Consider the following 20,417-nt stretch of genomic DNA (forward strand, 5'->3'; position numbering starts at 1 on the left):
AGAGTCCTAACTAAACCCAAGTGCCAGCTAATCACTAAAAGACATACCATACCTCAGCAGTGTAGATTTGCCAGATTGTTCTTCAGAGAACAAGCAAATAAGTTAGTGATACAGTGGTATGAACAAACCATTACGTAAGAGTGTGTATCCTCAGTAAACTAAAATCAGTGTTAATATATAAGCAAAATGTAGTAGCATACATACATATGTTTGTGGGGTTTTTAATTTTTCACTTTATGTGGAGTAGCTGAGTTTATGGCATTTGTAGAACAGATTGAGGTTTGTGATGAAAAGGGAAACAAAAGGAAAACTATTGAGTGAACAGCAGGGCCCATTTGATGTGATTATGAAAGATGTTTTTTTATTCTGATTTCTCTTTTGCAATCTGAAGACAGTAGCAGGGGTTGCAAGCAGAGTTTATCATAGGTTGTCAATCACTGTTGTTCAGCGTTTGCAGGGAAAATGTCTTTATTCAAGGACAGCTGAGCAAATCAGAGACATAGATTTGCAGTTAGTAGCCTGTCCAGCCAACACTAAATAAACAGGGACAGGGTAGACAAACCAGCCTCTCACATAAAAATATAATGGACTCCACTGACCTCGCTGCCCTCCATTCAGCTTCAATCCCAGTTGCATAAAAGCTTCACTGCCCACTTTCAATTTCCTTTAATTACCTACATGATGTAGATAAGAAAATGAACCTCACTTATAGTCAGTGATCACACACAGGAAATTAACTAGACAAGTTGTTTAAAACGAGAGGAGTAATTTGGAGGTAAATAGAGTGTCCTACTGAGGAAGAAGTAGCTAGAAAGGGTTTTTGTTTGCTTGTTTGTTTTTAAGCAGGGATTTTATTATTTTACTAGCTCTCTCTGCTGATCCTGGGTTTGCTGCTTTCCTAATCAATCTAAGTAAAAAATCTCCATTGCAAGTATTCTGAAACACCCAGAATAAAATACTTTGAAGGGGGTAAGAGCTAAGTAAAGTAGTGAAGCAAACACACCACATTCTAAAGAGCTTAGAAAAATTGTGAACTGGAATTCCAGGAATAAATGATCATGGTTTTCACAGGAGGGTCTGGCAGAGTAGTTGAGGGTTAAATAGCAGTGTCTTCAGTGAGTCTTCATTTTAAATTGCTTCCTGAGTCCGTAATCAAACCACGAAAAATTAAATTGAAAATGCTGATAATATTTTTATGTATTCTAATTGATCTAAAAATCAATATTTTCGGTTTCATTCTTGTGGTTCACAGCACTTAAATTTTAATTAGAAAATACTGTAGGGTTTCAGGGTACTATAACTATACATAATACTTTGTCTTCAGAATAGTTGGAGCAAGTGTCTAATATAAATGATTCTTCCTCTTCCCTGTCTCTTCATACTATTTTGAGTCAGGTCACTGAAGAACACTGAAAAGAGCATCTTTCCTCATCACACACTGATGTGCTTTTGTGAACATTTAATTAATATGAATTTAAAAGAAACCTATTTGGAGATTGGAAACTAAAGCCTGCAGTATCAAACCTATAGTTCAAGAGGATATAATTTCTCAATATTTTATCTTTAATTTGGCTGTCTCTTGTATTGAGAATATTGTCTTTCAAAGAACGAATATATTCTGTAACACAGTTACATAAAAATTGTATGATTATTTGAGTAAAGTGTATGTGCCACTACTAGTAAAGCATTGGTAAAAAGTAATAGTAATCTTGTTTCTTTAAATAATATTTAAGAATCATGATTTTTTAAAAGTGAGTTAATGAAATGTCATTTTAGAAAGGAAAGTATTTTTATATAATTGTAAACAAAGGTTTACAATTGAAAACTGTAGAACAAAACTCAATTGAATTTTAAGCCTCAGTTAACATTCTGTATGTGACCAAATGTGGGGATGATTATTATAGTAATAATGCCTGACATTATACCAAGTCTTACAGCTTTCAAGTGTTTCATAAACACTATCACATTGAATCCTCACACCAAATCCCAATTTAAGACAAGGAATTTGGGACTTAGGGAAGTTCAGTTAGTCTCAGAAGATCACATAGCTTGTAAATGGCAGAGCTGCAAACTAACCTGTTGTATCAGTTCCCAGACCCAGTGTTCTCTCTACCACCTCACACCGTGCATCCCACCCTCGTGATCTATAACGTCTCTAAGGGGATGAATTACTTACTACATTCTTTGGATTCCCCTTTAATTCAAACACTGGAAACAGAAAAGGAGGGATCCTCAAAGGAAGTAATAGCTTTTGATGAGACCTCATTTAATTATGGATAATTTTTAACTACAGAAACTATTATTGATTTGATATTTTATAAACATAAATCTAATGTCAACTCTTTGAAGATCTCAAAAACATTGCCTGGGTCAAATTTAATAATGAAAAAACATTACTTCTCAAAAGAATATATTAAGTAATAAAATCTATGTAAGCATTCTAAAGAGTGTTTTCCTATAATAAGATTCCGTGTCCCTCTTTTCCACCTCAAGTTTGAACCTTATCCTATCACTTTTCCCTTTTTTACCTAAAAAAATATGTTTTACTGTCTTTCAGCTCAGTTGAAACCTCCCCAAAGATACCTTCCCTGACCCACTGTCATTATTTGTACTCCTCCTTCCTTATACTTGTCCACTTGTCATTTTACGTTTATTCATGGTCAATTTTGATTGAGGTCTGGCTCCCCCACTTGACTGTAAAGCTTCATGAGAGTAGGGGATCGATCGTTTGTTTTTGTGCATCACTGTGTACCCAGCAGTAGTATATGCTGAATAAATATTTGGTCAACAAGTGACTCAGCACACCAAGACCTTGTCCATTGTGGTTATTAAAATGCTTTTCATTATTATTATTAAAGTGTATAGATTTTGCCAAGAAATTAAGGAACCCTTAGCTTAATTAATAAAGGAACCCTTTGATTGCTTTTATGCACCAAGAAAAGGCATCACTAAATTAAGCTTTTCACTAAGATCACTGTCTTTGGGTAATCTACATTAAAGATCTGATTGCTCCCCTAATCAACCTAGAAGGATCTCTCTACTGCAGAGCATTTTTTCTGACCTAAAATGTACTCAGCTGTTAGCAGACTCATCTGATACTGATACTGCTGGCAGTGAGCAAATTCACAATCCTGGTGAAGCAGGGGATAAAAGCAATAAATCAGAGGTAATTCAAGCAGAATTGGCATGGTTTGGAGAACTGTGGAGTCACATCTTACATGGAGTTTAGATTCTGAAGCAAGCAAATACAATAAAAATCGCTAATGATAAAATTTACCTGAAAATAACCCCAAAAGTAGAATAAGCGTAATTTTGAGTAGTCAGTCTTGTTCAAATACACTGGTTCTCAGTGAGTTCAACACTACTAGTTTTCTCTCTAGTGTTGGAGCAGATCATTGTTTCTTTAGCACCACATGAAGTAGTTGACTTGCATTTAGAAGTCATAAGTCATACTTTATGAAAAAATGTGCATCTTTGGATACTAGAATCATACATCACAGAAGGATGTTCACACTTTCAGAGGTATTTGGGAACTAAGACTGGGAAATACCTAGTTTATATTCTTGCCTCCCAATCAGTCAATCAATATCTAATCAATCTCTCTCTTGCTCTCTCTCTCTCTCTCTCTTTCTTTCTCTCTCTCTCTCACTCACACACACACACACACACACACACACACACACACACTGTGGGGAAGAGGGGTGTGTAAGGTATATAATCAGATTTGAACAGGATTGTACAGAGGGAAGTGGATCACTTAGATAACACTATTCATTAGTGCTTTCAGCCAAATTCTTACTTTCCATATAATTTGATTTTAATTTAACTTTTCATACAATTTGTAAGTCTAAACCTATTTCCTACATAGCTAAAACCTGGAGGACCAATACAGTTTACAGTATTAAAATAGCTATTCGGGGCTTCCCTGGTGGCGCAGTGGTTGAGAGTCCGCCTGCCGATGCAGGGGACACGGGTTCGTGCCCCGGTCCGGGAAGATCCCACATGCCGCGGAGCGGCTGGGCCCGTGAGCCATGGCCGCTGAGCCTGCGCTTCCGGAGCCTGTGCTCCGCAACGGGAGAGGCCACAACAGTGAGAGGCCCGTGTACCACAAAAAAAATAAAAAAAAAAATAGCTATTCGATTTTCTTCTGGAAAAAGATCAGAAGAAGTTGTATTTTATGAACAGTAGAAAGAAATCTAAATATGAATAAATTTTAAACTGTGAAACAGATTTAAAGCTGATTTCTTCTCCCTCCACCTCCACCCAGCTATCTGGATTGTGGTCCTCTCTTTAAGTGTTATTTTGCACGCTTAACAGAAAGCTCCTGCTCACTGAGTGTTCCCAACCTCTCTTCTATTAATAGCATCATCATTCTCATCCCTGAGGCTTAAACCTTAGACCCCTCCTTATCTGTTTTTATGGATCTGCTCATACTATTTTCTGTGCCTGGAATGCAAGGAATCTTTCTCCCTCTCTCCTCTTCTACAAATTGTTCTAAGGCTAGAACAAACAGTATCTCTTTTAGGAAACTTTCCAACACATCCAATTCACTTCAGTGCTCTTCTCTGAATAACAGTATTTTATTCTGCACTTAGAATAATTATTTATATAAATTGTTTTCTCCGATATCATTTTAATTTCCTTTAAATAAAAGGTCATGTTTTAGATTTCTGAACCATCTTTTTCCTTATCTGCTGTTATATTTTCTTAAGCCATTTGGCAAGGCTAGGATGGACGGGTGTTGATGGGGTTTTGGATGGAGCCCAGATATTAGGTTGAGATGTGTTAGTTGTCGGGTGACAATGCTTCAGTCCTGAAATTCACCTGAAATCAAAAATAATAGCACTGCCATATATAACTGGTCCCTCCTTAGCAGATGGCTTCAGAGAGAGCAGGAAAGAACATAAATGGCATATGAAAAGAAAACCAAAATGACACATAGGGGCAAAACATTATTAACTGCTAATGTGTCAGCATATACTTCTTACATAAAACAGCACAAAGTGGTAAAGACAGTGTTCAAAATAGTGTAAAGTGCTGTGATATTTCTGACTATTGCAAAACAAAGATGAGACAATTCATGAATGAGAGAAAATGTAATGATTATTTTAATATTCCTATTAAATATGTTTAACTGAATATTATAAAATTGTATTTGTTTATTCAGTTCAGTTAAACAGAATGTTCCAAATATTCACTTAGGATATTTTTTCAGATGTTACATCAGTTGAAATTATTTTTAGACAACATTTTTCAGTGTCTTGGACTTACCATTTTCCCTTCCATTATAGGGCCTTTGCATATACTACATACTGTTCCTAGAACACTCTTCATGTCTCTGTTCATCTAGTTACCATCTGCTCATCCTCTGTACCATAGCATATCTACCTTTTCCTTCAGGAAATTTTTATGACCTTCCTAACTTGGTCAGATTTCTTTGCTAAACTCTCCTGCTTTTCTTCTTCAGAGAATTTGTCACCATATCAAATTCACATTTATTTATGTGACAGAATAATGTCTGTCTCCCTCATAGGGTGGATATTCAACAAATATTTCTTACTGTTTCCTATTTGTTGCCCTTGTTCTGTGTTCCTGTATTTGTCTTCTACTTTCTCTGTCTTTTGTGGTCTTAATTGAGCTGTTTATATGATTCCATTTTCTCCTTTCTTAGCATATCAGCTATACTTCTTTTTTTGCTTTTCTTAGTGGTTGCCCTAGAGTTTACAGTATACATTTACAAGTAAATCAAATTCCACTTTCAAATAATACTATACTACCTAATGGGTATGGAATCTTATAATAATAAAATAATCATAATTCCTTCCTTCCATCTCTTGTATCATTGCTGTCATTCATATCACTTACATATAAGACAAGTCATATACATAAGCATATAACATACATAAGCATACATAATTGTTCAAAAATATTATTTTGAACAAAGTGTTGTCTGTTAGATCAATTAACAATAAAAAAATAAAAGTTTTTATTTTACCTTCACTTATTCTTTCTTCAGGGTTCTTCCTTTCTTTATATAGATCCAAATTTCTGACCTATATTATTTTCCTTCTCTCCAAAGAACTTCTTATATTTCTTGCAAGGCAGGTCTACTGGTCTGCTGGCAACAAATTAACTCAATTTTTATTTGTCTGAGAAAGTTGTATTTCTCTTTCACTTTTGAAGGATAATTTCACAGGATATAGAGTTCTAGGTTGGTGGGGTTTTTTCCTCAACACTTTAAACATTTCACGCCACTCTCCTTTTGCTTGCGTGGTTTCTGAAGAGAGTAATTCAGAAGTAATACTTACCTTTGTTCCTGTACAGGTAAGGTGTTTTTTCCCTCTGGCTTCTTTCAGGGATTCTTCTTTATCTTTGATTTTTAGTAGTTTGAAGATAATATGCTTAGGTGTAACTTTTTTTTTTTTCTGTTTATTCTGTTCAGTGCTCTCTGAGCTTCCTGGATCTGTGGTTTGGTGTCTGACATTAATTGGAGAGGAGGGGAATTCTCAATCATTATTGTTTCAAATATTTCTTCTCTTACTTTCTCTCTACTCCTTCTGGTATTCCCATCATACATATGTTACATCTTTTGTCATTGTCCCTCAGTCCTTGGATATTCTCTTGTGTTTTTTTCAGTCTTTGTTCTCTTTGCTTTTCAGTTTTCAGAGATTTCATTGATATATCCTCTAGTTCAGAAAATCTTTCCTCAACCATGTCCAGTCTACCAATAAGCTCACCAAAGGCATTCTTCATTTCTGTTAGTGTTTTTGTATTCACCATTTCCTTTTGATTCTTTTTTAGGATTTCCATCTGTCTGCTTCCATTGTTCATCTGTTCTTACATGCTGTCTATTTTATCTGTCAGAGCTGTTAGCATATAAATCATAGTTTTAAATTCCTGATCTGATAATTCTAACATCTCTGCCATGTCTAGTTCTGATGATAGCTCTATTTCTTCAAATTGTGTTTTTAGCCTTTTGGTATACCTTGTAATTTTCTTGATAGCTGGACATAATGTACTGGGTAAAAAGAACTGCTATAAATAGGCCTTTAGTAATGCGGTGAGGTGGGGCATGGCAGTGTAGGGGAAATATTCTCTGGTCCAATGATTAGGTCCCAAGTCTTCAGTGAGTCTGTGCCTCTGCGCTGTGAACTTCACAGCCATTTCTACCCTCACCCCTTAGGTGGGACAGGATGGCTAGAGTGAGCTGGAGTGGGGTATTTCCCTTCTCCCACACGCAAAGCTTGAGCTGGTTACAGTTGGGTACTTCCATTCCCCAGGTCAGTTAGGTTCTCATAGTATATCCCAGCAGGGTTAGGCTCCACTTAACTAGTTTGTCCTGAGAGCAGGCCTTGTTAAGGACAGAGTGCTCTAACATATTTCAGGATGGTTCTTTTCCCCTCCCCTTGCTAAGAGCCCAAGGCAATTTTTCTCTAATATTTACTGTGGGAATCTGGTTGAGCTCCTAAAGGTAAATTTCACAGTATTGTGGGGGCGCCCTATGACTGGGTCCTCCTGGAGTTTTTAGCTCTCGGAGTTGTCTGCACTGAACCTCCCACAATTCATCAGTTACAGTTCAGGTTTTCTTACCTCGACACTGATTCCCAAGGCATCTTCTGCTTGTGAGCCTCTGCTCCTCTTAGCCGTGACTCCCTGCATTTGCCTGCGTTTCCAATCTTGGAGGCAGCAGTTTGCCCTGTGTTCTGCCTTTTCATGGATTCAAGACGAGTTGTTGGTTTTTTCAACCTGTTCAGCTTTTTACTTGTTAGGATGGAGTGGTGGCTGCTAAGCTCCTTGCATGTGGAACCAGAAACCCGCAATTTTGAACAATTTTATTTTAATCTAATTTATTACAGTAAGTCTTAAGTTAATGATCCTGGTCTTCACCCTTTTCTTATCTCACCAACCCTATCCTCATCCCCCTTTCTCCCAGCCCTATCTTATTTCTTCCACTCATTCTGTAGATCCTCACTTAAATATCTCTTTTTCCAAGACGCTTTCCCTGACCTTCTGAAATAACTAAGTCCCCAAACTGAATATCCCTTCAGCACTCTGTGCTTACCATATCATAACATTCATTTCCACTTTCAGGACTTGTTTTTCCCTGATGAACTCTCAGTTTCTGGTTCATTGCCTGGGTCCACTGTCAAGCATAACATTTGATGCTTACTAGGATCTGTATTGTTTTTGTTGACTGGATAAGTAAGAAGAGCATTCATGAATTTCAGATGTATTATACATTACTGGCTTTTGCTTAATATTAATAGTAGTACTGACCAAAGCAGAATTTTAAGGGATATGGTTATCTTACAGTTTTTCTAAAGCATGTTTTAAATGTCAGTAGTTAAAGCTAAGAAGTACATTAAATATTATACTTTTGATACAGTACATTTATATGTACATTATATATATATGAGTTTGTTTGTTTTTTCAGGATGCAGAAGAATACACAGATTTGCCAGTAAGACACAATGAAGATCATATGAACAGCGAACTGGCAAAATGTCTTCCTTTGGAATCAAATCCTCATTCATTTGACAGCCCTCACACCAAAGCTCATCTCCTACTGCAGGCACATCTCAGCCGAACCATGCTGCCCTGCCCAGATTATGACACTGATACCAAAACAGTGTTGGACCAAGCTCTCAGAGTATGTCAGGTATGAAAGTCATTTCTAATTACCTACATTTTCTCCCATTCTTTCTGTTTTTTTTCTTTTTGAATAAAATATACTTGCATTTAAAGATTTTTATTGTAGCATTGTCGAGAAAAAAGCTGGTGACTCAAATTAAGGATTTTTGAAGGAAAAGCAAATATAAATGCAGTAAGATAACAATTTTAGTCATCCATTCAATCAAAATTTACTGAAGGTAAACTAAGTGCCAGGTACTTTGCTAGGTTCTCAGCATACAGCAGTGAACAAGACAGAAGAGAACCTGCTGTAATGGGCTTTCACTAGAGATGGCGAAGACAGACAATTAAAAATATAAGTCAAGTGGTGATCACTGCTATTTTAAAATAATAATAAAGCATAATAAAGGATATATGGAGAAAGATGGAGGGTGCCATTTGGTACTATTTTTTAATGTGGTATTCTGGGACTGTCTTTCTTATGAGGTGACATTTAAGAAACAAAAGAAGGGAGTGAGCTGTAGGGTTATTCCAAACACTAAGAAGAGCTAGTGCCAGGATTCATGTAGGAACTTACAAGGTATATTCAAGAAAAACTAAGGCGGCCATTGTAAAAATGATGAAAAGGTGTGGGTAGAAATGAGGTCAGAGAGGGGTGGGAGTGGAGATTATAGATAAAATGGGGTCAGGTCACATAGGGAGTTTGTAAAACCATGCTAAGCCTTTTGGATTTTATTCTGAATGAGAGAGAAGCTGTAGAGCAGTGGTTCACTAATGGTTATTATGGTGGCTATATCTATGATTATTTACTGTATTAATGAAAATGGAAACATTCTCAAATATTTATTACTTCATTTAAAAATAACACTAATATACCCATTATTATGTAATGATTTTTCATGAAAAATAACTATTTTCCAAAACAATTAGTGAGAACTGTAATAGCATTTTATATTTTTGCAAGTATCTTTCATGTCTAGCTTAATAGAAGTCAGCTAAATTCGTTTAGCACCTTTTGCAAGCAGTCTCTTACAATATGGTGTTTTAATTGAAGTATATGAAGGAAATCCAGCCTCACTGAGATATGTAGTTTAAAGAAGGAAGAGTATTTTTATAGCCTTTTCAGAAAATTGTAGATATTCTCTGATACTATACAAAACCTTGACATGTTATATTCCTTAGTTAGTTGCAATGTGGAATCTGAAACCGTATCAATGAACTTTATACCTTGAAAGCTGTAAGGCTAGGCAAGAAATGATTGTGGCTGGACCAGGTTGGTATGGGTGAGACTGGTGAAAATTGGTTGGGTCCTGTATATTTTTTTAAGGAGAATCTGCTAATGGATTGGACAAGGGTTTTTAGGGAGAGCAAGGAGCCAAAGATGATTGATTCCAAAGCTTTTCTCCAGAGCAAGTGGAAAGCTGGAGCTGCCATTTGCTGGGAGATGACTGTGAGAGGAGCAGGGTGGGAGAAGCACACCTAAAGGATTGAGCTTATAAGAGATTTTGATTTACTACATTATGGCTTTTTGGACATTTATATATAAAAAACAATTTTTAAGATTTTCGAAAGACTGATGTTTTTAAAGGTAGAATAAATGAGTCTGTGAAGATTTGTTTATAGGCATTTGCAAAATTAAAGACTTAGAAATAACCGAAGCATCTTTCAGGTTATAGAACACTGTCAAATATTACAATTCCATTTATTAATTCTGTATCTGTGTAGAATATATACATAAATATATGAAAATATATCTAGAGAGAAGATCCAGAATAGTATTGACCAAAAGATTAAGTAGCCGTCTCTGTGTAGCAGCATTTGGGATGATTTTTAATTTCTTCTTTATGCTTTTCTGAAATGTTCGAATGTTTTCAAATGAGCTGATAACAATTTTATGATCAGAAAAAAAACGCTTAATTTTATTATTTAAAAGAATAGGTCTGTTTCATAAAATAGAGTATGCACAAACTATCAGGAATTAGAAGGGAAATAAGGCCATAATAAACAAGTAAATTATTTTTACACCTTTTTTGTAACTAACATTTGGTTTATCTCTCTAGGAAGATGGTTTGCCACTCCTTATTAGTCACACTTTATAAACGAAGGTTAAAGTTCCTTAAGTTTTAGCTGTGGCCCTGGATACTCATTTGTGTTTCCTCTAGCTATTTTTTCCCCCTCAAACACTGACCTGTTAATGAACTCAGGGGTCAGGAAGGGTTGGAGAGATGTTGCAGGAGGAATTAAATTTTTATACTTACAGGTATACTTAATAGGTGTACATATTTATATCATATATAAAAGTTACAATGTATATCAACTCATGCATACCTTTTCACCACTCAGTTAATAATGATTCAAAGGCTATATAATAATAGAAATTAGCTGTTTCACAAGAAGTCTATTTCTAAATTTATTGTAAGGGAAAAGGATTCAATCAGGTACTTTAGCCTCTATTTCAATATTATGTACAGTTTCGTGGATATTTATATTTCTTGACTTTTTTTACTCCTTCTAAATAACATCTAAAGAGAAATAGTTTTCACTTTAATTATAAAAGTAATACACTTCATTGTAGAAATTTGGAAAAACAGTGTATTAAAATTAAAGTCATTCATAGTAATTATATCTTCACCCCCATCAATGAGGCTCTTTTTTTATTAATGAATTTATTTTAATTCAAAAAATTTTTTTAATTTTTTTATTTTGAAATAACTTCAGACATAAAAAGTTTGTAAAAATAGTACAATGAAATTTCCATATATCTTTCACCCAGCCTCCCCTAATGTTAACATCTTGCCTCAGTACTGATCCAATCCTGTTAAGTAATCTACAGACCTCATTCCAGTTTTGTCCATTTGGATTTTATCCCACTAGTGCCTTTCTCTGTTCCAGGATCCAGTCCAGGATCCCACATTGGATTTAGCTGTCATGTCCGCTTTAGTCTCCTTGACTTTCAGGACGTTGGCACTTGTGAGGAATATTGGCCAGGTATCTTATAGAGCTATCCCTCAGTTTGGGTTTGCCTGATATCCCCTCATAATTACACTGAAATTATATATTACTGGCAAGAATACCATAGAAGTGATGTTTTGTCCTCTCGGTGTATCATATCAGGAGACTTGTGACATGGTTGTGTGTTATTACCAGGGATGTTAACTTTGTACACTTGAGGTGGTGTCTGCCAGGTTTCTCCACTGTAAAATTACTTTTTTTCCTTTTGTAACTGATATGTTGTGGTGATATACTTTGAGATTATGCAGTTATCCTGTTTCTCATCATATTTTCCTACATTATTTTCATCATCCATTGGTGACTTTTGCCTGAAACAATTATTACTACTGTGATTTTCTATTTCCATCATTCCCAGAATTTCTGTTTTCCTCCATTTATTTATTTACTTTATTTGTTTATTTATTTATTTATTTATAAGTATAGGCTCACGAGTGTTTGTTTTTATTAGAGAGTGGTTTTAGAGACTAAAATCTGGGTGCTTGTTGACTCCATCACTACCTGGGTATTATTGCCTCTGGCCCCCTCAGTGGGCAAAGCTAGGAAATATAAGTATGTATACATAGACATCTATATCTATTTGTATATCTACTTAGCTGTGTGGGGGAGGGGTATGTGGAAAACATTTGTATTCATAAAACCATGAGTTCATTCTAATACCTCCAATTCCAGCTTAACACCAAGGGTTCATTCTAGCCTTCCCCTTTTTTAAATTGAAACTCTTTTCTCCACCCATGAGAAACTTGGCTCTCATTAATCAAAATATGTTTACTTAATTCCTCCATTCTAGCATACTCCTGATGTAGTTTTATAATGACTAATGCTTACTCCTGCAAAAAAACAAGTTTACTAACTACAGTAGTTGTGTATAGTTCTTTTTTGTCCTTGGAGGCTCAGAGTTTCTTTTTCTTTTTGCATTTACACAAAAACACACTTACTCTCACTTTCTTCCTTTGCACATTTTTATCATGTTATTTTCTAACCTTTTTTAACTTAATAATTTACAACATTAAATATTCTTCTCAAGCATATTTTCTAATGGATGCACTATATTTCTTCATAAGAAGGTCATAGTTTACTTAATTAGTTCCCTGTTGTCAGACATTGTGTGTGCAGTTTTCCTTTAGTGTAAATTATAACATTAGTTATGCTTATAAATATGGATTTGGCTTTTCAGAAGCCACCTGGAAAGAAACTTAGTTGTAAAGAGATGGCAACCAGCTTCATATCCTAAATCCTCTCATTCCTGCAGTTTCTTTGTAAGACTGTGATAAAAGTAACAAGTCAGGAAGAGGAAAGAATATTAGGGTTGCTAATGGAAAATCTGGGGGGGAAGTCATGACTTAATAAAATTTTCCATGACTGAGTGACAGTTTTCATCATTGTACCCTATTGTTCTCATTTGATACATGGATACTGTTGGCCTAGAAAGCATTGGTTCAGGCAGTTTTCCAAGCTGCAGTCCTGCTGGCTGATTGAAAATTATACTACTGCCCTCATGGGACATCAGCATGACCTTGTGTTCTGTGTATGGGACTCGGTGCCACCAGCTCTTACTATAAATTCAGCTCTGCTCCTTAGAGCCTTAGTATAAGGCCTTAGGCAAGTCACTGAACCCCTGCTGTCTGAGTAAAAATAACACCTTACAAGAGTGGGACATTAGTTAATATTTATAAAGTAAACAATGATTTGAGGACTCGAACTAGGTCTATCTTAGTCTCCTCATTCTGAGTAATTCTTTTACTTCCTTGCTTTTTCATGGTCATTTAACTCTAAATTTTTTACTCCCTTTAATTTATAGAAATGTACCTTTTACATGAGCTGCCATTTAGATTATGAAAACTCTGTATGACTACCCGTGTCCTGGGGAATCTTTTACAAAAGAAAAACATAGTTGTTGTAGTAGTATTCACTCTGGCTTGAGGTCAGAATGCACAGTATAGCCTGCCTTCTCTTCTTGTACCCATTTGAAATTACGTATCAAGGTCATTTGTGTCATTTTTGGGTTTAAGGTGTTTTTGTCATGGTTCTTAATATTTTACTGTTACTAGCATTTCTATCTCCATCCCACCCAACAAAAATAAGAGTAAAAATTTCTGTACATATCTCAAATTTATTAAACCTGCTTAAAATACACTAGTTTATAAATTGAGAAATTATGGAATTGATTATTCTTGCCATTAGTCTTTGAGATCCTCTTCTTGATTACGTTAACTCTAAAATATATTTGTAATATGTAGTAAATGATGTGACATATTTTGTGTGCCAGATGTACCCAAGGAAAACTTTATGTTAGCTTTTATGGGGAAATGATAAATAAGAAATAGCAAAAATTAAAGTGACTTGCCTAAATTTTTCAAATTCGATGGCAAAGTCAGAATGGATGAAAAGTGTCTGGTGTTTTGATTAGCCCCACACTGTTTTTTTGATCAAGGGACAAAGAAATTGGTTTTCAAAGAAGTCAAATAACTTAGTTAAAAGGTGATCTTTTGAGGCAGTCCATGCTGAAACCAAATGGAGATAGCAGGACTTTAAATCCTGCTCTGATAGCTCTGATCTTTTCTAAGAAGTGCCCTAAGTCTTTACATTAAAATCATCTTCGTTTAAGTGAAAAATAATTAAATACCAAGCCAAATAGTATAAGAGTACAGGTTTATATCTTAGCCACGCCCACTACCTCCTCTGTGGTATCTACAGCAAAACTGCCCAGTAACTGGACACTTTCAGATGTTTAAGGAAAAAAGGGAAACCATGGCTCGAGGAGCTGACTCAGTGATCTGAGGACCAAAGGGCTGTGTGATTCAAAGTGTAATTGTGCTGTCAGTTTGCTGGGTTAATTCTGGAAAGTTGCTTTCAGATATAGTAGAGACCATATTTACCCTTCAGCTAATGCTATCTACCCTGCAGCCTAAGTTTAATAGATCAAAACATCTGTGTGCACAGTAATACCTCTTAACGACTACAAGATACACCTCATGAAAGGAGAACACACACACACACAGAAATATGACAGTGTAGATTGATTAGAAAGATCTCTGGAAACCTATGCTTCCAAATTGAAATTGGAATTAATGTATATTAAATACCAGATCCAACCAGAATATTTGGAGAACTGCATACCATCCCTGTACTCCACACCAAAAAATTGCTATTTAATGATGGTCCATAAGGCAGGCCATCATTAACAGTGGTGCTGGTGAACATTTATTAAGGATTTTCTTTGTACCAGGCTCTGTTCTACTTGCTTCGCATTGCATAGACTCATTTGCCCTAATAATCCAAGGAATCAGTACAATTATTATCCTTATTTTACAGATGAAGAATAAGTAACTTTCCCAAGATCATAGCAGAAAGAAAAATAGTTTTCAGTATAGGTTGGATATATAATAAAAGTTTATCTTACAGGGTTCCCTTTGCCCTGTAAAGGTGGATCTAAAAATTGTACTCATGGCCTAGTCGGATTTATTTTAAAATGTGAGAACTTCACAAGAATTTCTACATTTTTTTAGACCAAGAATTCCCACTAGAACATGAATAATATTTTTTAATTAATCCCTTCTTTTCAATGTATACTCAAGTCACCTCCTTTTAATTACTCTAGTTCCCTTTCAACAGTCTGCCTATAATTACTTTAACCAGTTTCCAAGAGGGACTTGTTAATATGACTGATATTTGTAATTGCTTTATTATATCACTCTATAGTGTCCAGTTGATATGTTTTTTGTTTCAGCTGCTTATGATCCTTCTCGAGGTTTTTATATCATGCTAGGTAATGCAGTGAATTAGCCATTTACTTCCTCAGAGTCTCCCCTAAAACTACAATAATTGGAAATAATGGGGGAAAGATCAGATTGCTGATACAACCACAGGAAGAAAAAGGAATGCCATAATAATTATAAGATGCTCCTAATAATAAGTAGTGATGCACACTATAATGACTGTGCTTAGGTTTACTATTACAACACACATAACACACATTTTATGCTCCTCTTTCATTCTTCACCGTTTTCCTTCTCTGCTTAGGTTAGGTTTTTGGCTTCTTTCACTGGGTAACCACCACCACCACCACTAGCAGGGCTCCCCTGGAGGCAGCTTTTGTCCATCCCCCTGGTCCTTTTTGAAAAACTTCAAACGTCTAGTAACAATAGGCAATCTCAGAGATTCCCTATCCCAAGATACAGAACTACCAATTCCCCTAAAAGATAACAGACATCTCCTCTTTACTATTGAGGGAGTGTGAAGTTCTGTATTCTGTATACCAAGGCACTTGTTTATATAGATTGAATTCATGTTCCATTGCACTAATGGAAGTAGGCAAAAGGTAAACCAGGAGACTGGCTTTGAAAATAATTTAGGTGATTCAATGCCTGAAAGGAAGACCTTTAAGGAGCTATGTTCTGATGGGTAAGTTTCCATTGTTTCATAAATTCTTGCATCTGACTTTAATATAGGAGCTGTCATTTTACATCATTTTCTTTAAGGCCCAAGTTTTTTTTGAACAACTAAGTTTCCAGCCTTTCTTCTCTTTCACACGAGACAATATGTAACTCATACACCACTCAAATTAATGTTATCATGTTCCAATAGGATTTGTCAATTGTCACAAAAGGTGCTTGTCAAAAAATAACTTTAATAAGCTGCATAAATAGAGAAAGGGGGGAAATGTATGAACTGGTATGCTTTCCTCTATTCAGAAAACCCTCTTAAATTTACAAAACTGAATTCCTAAATGTTTATTGGTTGGGTTGTTGTTTAGTCCAAACTTCAAAACAATAATTTGACCTCTTTATCTCTCTAACAGTTTCTGATAAAGTATATTACATTTCAAATAACTAGTATCATATATTTTCTATAACCCACAGCTATTCTGAAAACACATTGTGTCTTCAAACTATTTTTTTAAGTATTTTAATCAATAAACTTAAGATGTGAATGTATACATATATTGGAGTCTGAGAATAGAAAAGAGTAGGATAATGGAAGCAAAAGATACAATTATATGAATATTTTTTATTGATCTGGTTATTTTAACAGAGATACTTTGACTATAGCTGAGTCTATATTTCTATTAACAAATGATCCCCATTTTTAGTGGATTAAAAAGCTAGAAATATTTGATGATACCAGGAGATAGAACTGCCATGGAGCAAGGCTAACATAACCTTTGAGGAGTATTTACCTATGGATGCACTAAGCACAGGCTCAGTGGGCTATAAATTAAATGTATTGAAGAATGTCAGTGTCAATTAGATGAACAAGTTCTAGAATCATAGAGTCAAATACAGTTAGCAGTGAAAATAGTCCAGGTGGTGCCGAGCTTAACAAAAGAAGTACTTGGTCAAATCCTTAATCCAATACTTGTAAGAAATGTTTTGATGTAACAATGGTAGATAAAATCTCCTGTATATTCTTAGTAGAATCCTTTCACATTTTTTAGATGCTTATAATTATTATGATTAGATCAAATGAAAAGCTTATCTTTAAGTGGACAGTACAGCACAACAGGCTTCAGAAAGCTTCTTCAAATCATTTTGAGAAAAAGATGGAAGGATGATAAATAAATAATTTTAGACTTCCAAAATTGGATTATACATAATTAGTAATCTACAAAGAGTTCATTTCTGAAACTGAAGTCTTTAAAGGATCCTAAGATGAAAATTACACTATTAAGTTTTAAACATATCTTTTATATTTTTATGGGTATGTTTCAAGGAATATTAATACTATGAGCATACATTTGGGGGATTCTGATTCATATTCAAAATATGCTGGAACCTTATCAATAACTATTTATAGTGTCACTGACTGTTAAGGTGACTTGGGCATAATTCTTGGCACATAATAGTTCTCAGTATATCATGGGTGAATGGAATGAATAAATATTTCACTTTTTCCTTTCTAGTTCTTTCTTAAGAGAGGATTGAAAAGGGAGATTTACTGTATGTGGATTCTCACAATGTTTTTAAAATTATCTGCCAAATCTGAATTGTCTACTAACAAATGTAGTCTGTTTGTTGTAAACATTCATGTGACCTTATCAAATTCATAAAGACAGGGAAGTCTAATTCAGGCTGCTTTCCTGGCAAGACTGCCAGGAGCTCATATCTTGCCATAGAAGCCTAGTGAGGTTTCATTAATGGATGTCTATTTCAAAACAAATAATTTTAAATGAACTTAATCCTGAGTGATTATTCTTCCAGATGCAAAGATCTGCACTATGGTGCAGAATCATCATCCAGCTAGTGCTTATTTTATCCTGTATCAAAGTTATTACATTTTAATTCCACAATAGAACACCCAAAACACCTAAAACAAAGCGCCATTCCCCACTACAGACGCAACACAGAGCTAATGCATTTAGCATTTCCAAAACTAACACAAATGTGTGGATTTTGAGGTGTAAAACACCTTCATTACTCTTGTGGATTTACAGGTGATCTCCCTTCAAGGACTATAATATAATTTGGAAGGCTATTTCCCCCTGGATGACTCTACCTGTAAGCCTTTGAATGACAATTTGGTGCTGGTTTATTGATGATATGATGCTATTTTGAAGGATCCTTCTACCTCCAGCTCTTCTCCTCATACCCACATAACAACCCTTTTCCCGGTTGGGGCTGTAGGAAATGAGTAATGCTTAACCCATTTGTGTGATCAATTCACTTAAGCAGCTACTGTGAAATGTTAATCACAACTTTAATTTGTACTGCATTAGCATTTTGATTAACTTGTAGGCTTGCTAGCACACTTGAAGCGCTTTTACTCATAGTTACAGCTCGGAAATGACTTTTTGATTAATTAAGTTTGTTAGACAGCAGCTGAGCTTCCTGAATGCTAACCTTCTCGGGGTAAAAGTTCAGGAGAAAGTTACTGTGAACAACTGTTGCTATTGAAAAAGATTCTTGTAAATGTACTTATAGCATTTTAATTATTGGCAAAATATTGTATCATTACTTGCAGCTGACCTGAACCTTTAAAGGAGTGTGCCTTTCTGTCAAGAAAGCTTTTCTTCAGGTTTTCCCATCATTGTAAAACTTCTGGGAGCTCTTGAACTAAATAGTGCAGTTTCTAGCAGATGTCTAACAACTAATGTTTTAACAGGCTGCCTAGGATGAATTTCCATAGTTTCTTTTTCAAGTAAACTGTGTTTTAGAATAGTTTTAGACTTATAGAAAAGTTACAAAGATAGTACAGAGATTTCCTGTATATTCCACACTCAGTTTTCCTCTGTAATTAACATCTCACATCAATATGGTACATTTGTCACAATTAATGAAACTTTATTGATATATTATGATTGATTAACTAAAGTCCATACTTATTCAGAATTCTTTAGTTTACTTAATGTCCTTTTTCTATTCTAGGATTCCATTCAGGACACCACATTACATTTAGTTGTCATGTCTCCTTAGGCTCCTCTTGGCTGTGAGTTTCTCACACTTTCATTGTTTTTGATCTTTCCATAGAATTTTGCACTTTCATGATGTTCCATAAGTAACAACTTGGTTTCTATAAATTAATGAAAATTTTTTTCTCATTCTGGACTAAATAAGTCTTTCTCTTCAACTCTGACCATGTATTATATTTATGTCATTTCATTTGAACAAATGTAGCAACATTTTCTAGCCATTTCAACCTTCCTCATGACCGTATTTTCATGTGGTTTTTGCAGTCCCTACACTGTCACTAGATACGTTAGAATGACTATCAGGAGATGTGAGGAAAAGTAGAAAGTTTCCTTGAAGAGGAGAAAGGCTAAAGGGAGGAAGAAGAGAGAATGCAGGTCATCAGAATGCTGAGAGGGAGCAGAGAGGCTGGATCATCTCTGTCCGCTCCATATGTTCACCCTACAGCCACAGCTGGAAGACACTGAAGACTAAATTCACAGACTTTGCAAACTGAAGTTTAGAAAGTTTTTAACAATGGATCTTAAAGCTACATCTCATTATGAATCTGTTAACATGCCTCTTGATGCACATTGAAAATGATAGTTTTTCTTTTAGTGACCTAAGCCAGTGTTGCTATTTCCTTGCAGCGAACTTGACTTAATTCAGTCACAGTAATTTGGATTATTTAAACCCAGAATTCACTTATGTTTCAAAAGATATTTAATGCCTGCATATCAAATATTAAGATGTAGTTTTATAACCAAGTGGTGGATTAAAATTTATTTTGAAAATTTAGGTTTTCAAAAATCCTGTTGACAGAATTTGTTCAGAGACAATAATCAGTTAAATGCATAAAACTTTTGTCTGGAGTCTTCATTTTTCTGTTAGGTAGGGAAAAAAAGGATAGATGTAAACCACTTTAAATCCTCCTTGAAATAAGACAGGGTATATGTAAATCATTCAGAGGTTGTGGAATATAGTGTGATGAGCACAGAAAATGAAATTAGAAAACCAAGATCAAGTCTTAACTTACCACTTTTCACCATTGCAATTACAGTCACTGGACTTATGTGAGTTTCAGTTTTCCCATCTGCGAAAAGGAGACTACTAATGTCTGCCTCATACTTGGTATTAAGAGCTATTTACAAAAATATTTTATAGTCTACACACTACTGTACAAATATTTTCATCACACTACATGTGCATACTGTCTGTACAGTTTGTATATATTTCACTGCTACTTTTCACAATAATTAAATGAAATGTATTTGATACAAAACATAGATATATTGTCAAGCTTGCATTTTTAAGTATAATCTATAGTAGCAGAAAACAAAGGAAGATATCTGTAGATTTGGATAAGTCTATCCTTTGCAGAAATAGTTAACA

General features: G+C 35.0%; 1 protein-coding gene across 1 annotated transcript in view; it reads left to right on the forward strand.

The window, feature by feature from the left end:
• The window catches only part of ASCC3 (activating signal cointegrator 1 complex subunit 3), a 336,448-nt gene that overhangs the window by 297,505 nt on the left and 18,526 nt on the right, over positions 1-20,417 (forward strand). Inside the window, exon 37 of the mRNA XM_060114407.1 lies at positions 8,435-8,659. Within this exon, the coding sequence (XP_059970390.1) occupies positions 8,435-8,659 (225 nt within the window). The remainder of the gene's footprint in view (positions 1-8,434; positions 8,660-20,417) is intronic.

This window comes from Mesoplodon densirostris, chromosome 12, assembly GCF_025265405.1.
Source record: "Mesoplodon densirostris isolate mMesDen1 chromosome 12, mMesDen1 primary haplotype, whole genome shotgun sequence".
NCBI classification, from domain to species: domain Eukaryota; kingdom Metazoa; phylum Chordata; class Mammalia; order Artiodactyla; family Ziphiidae; genus Mesoplodon; species Mesoplodon densirostris.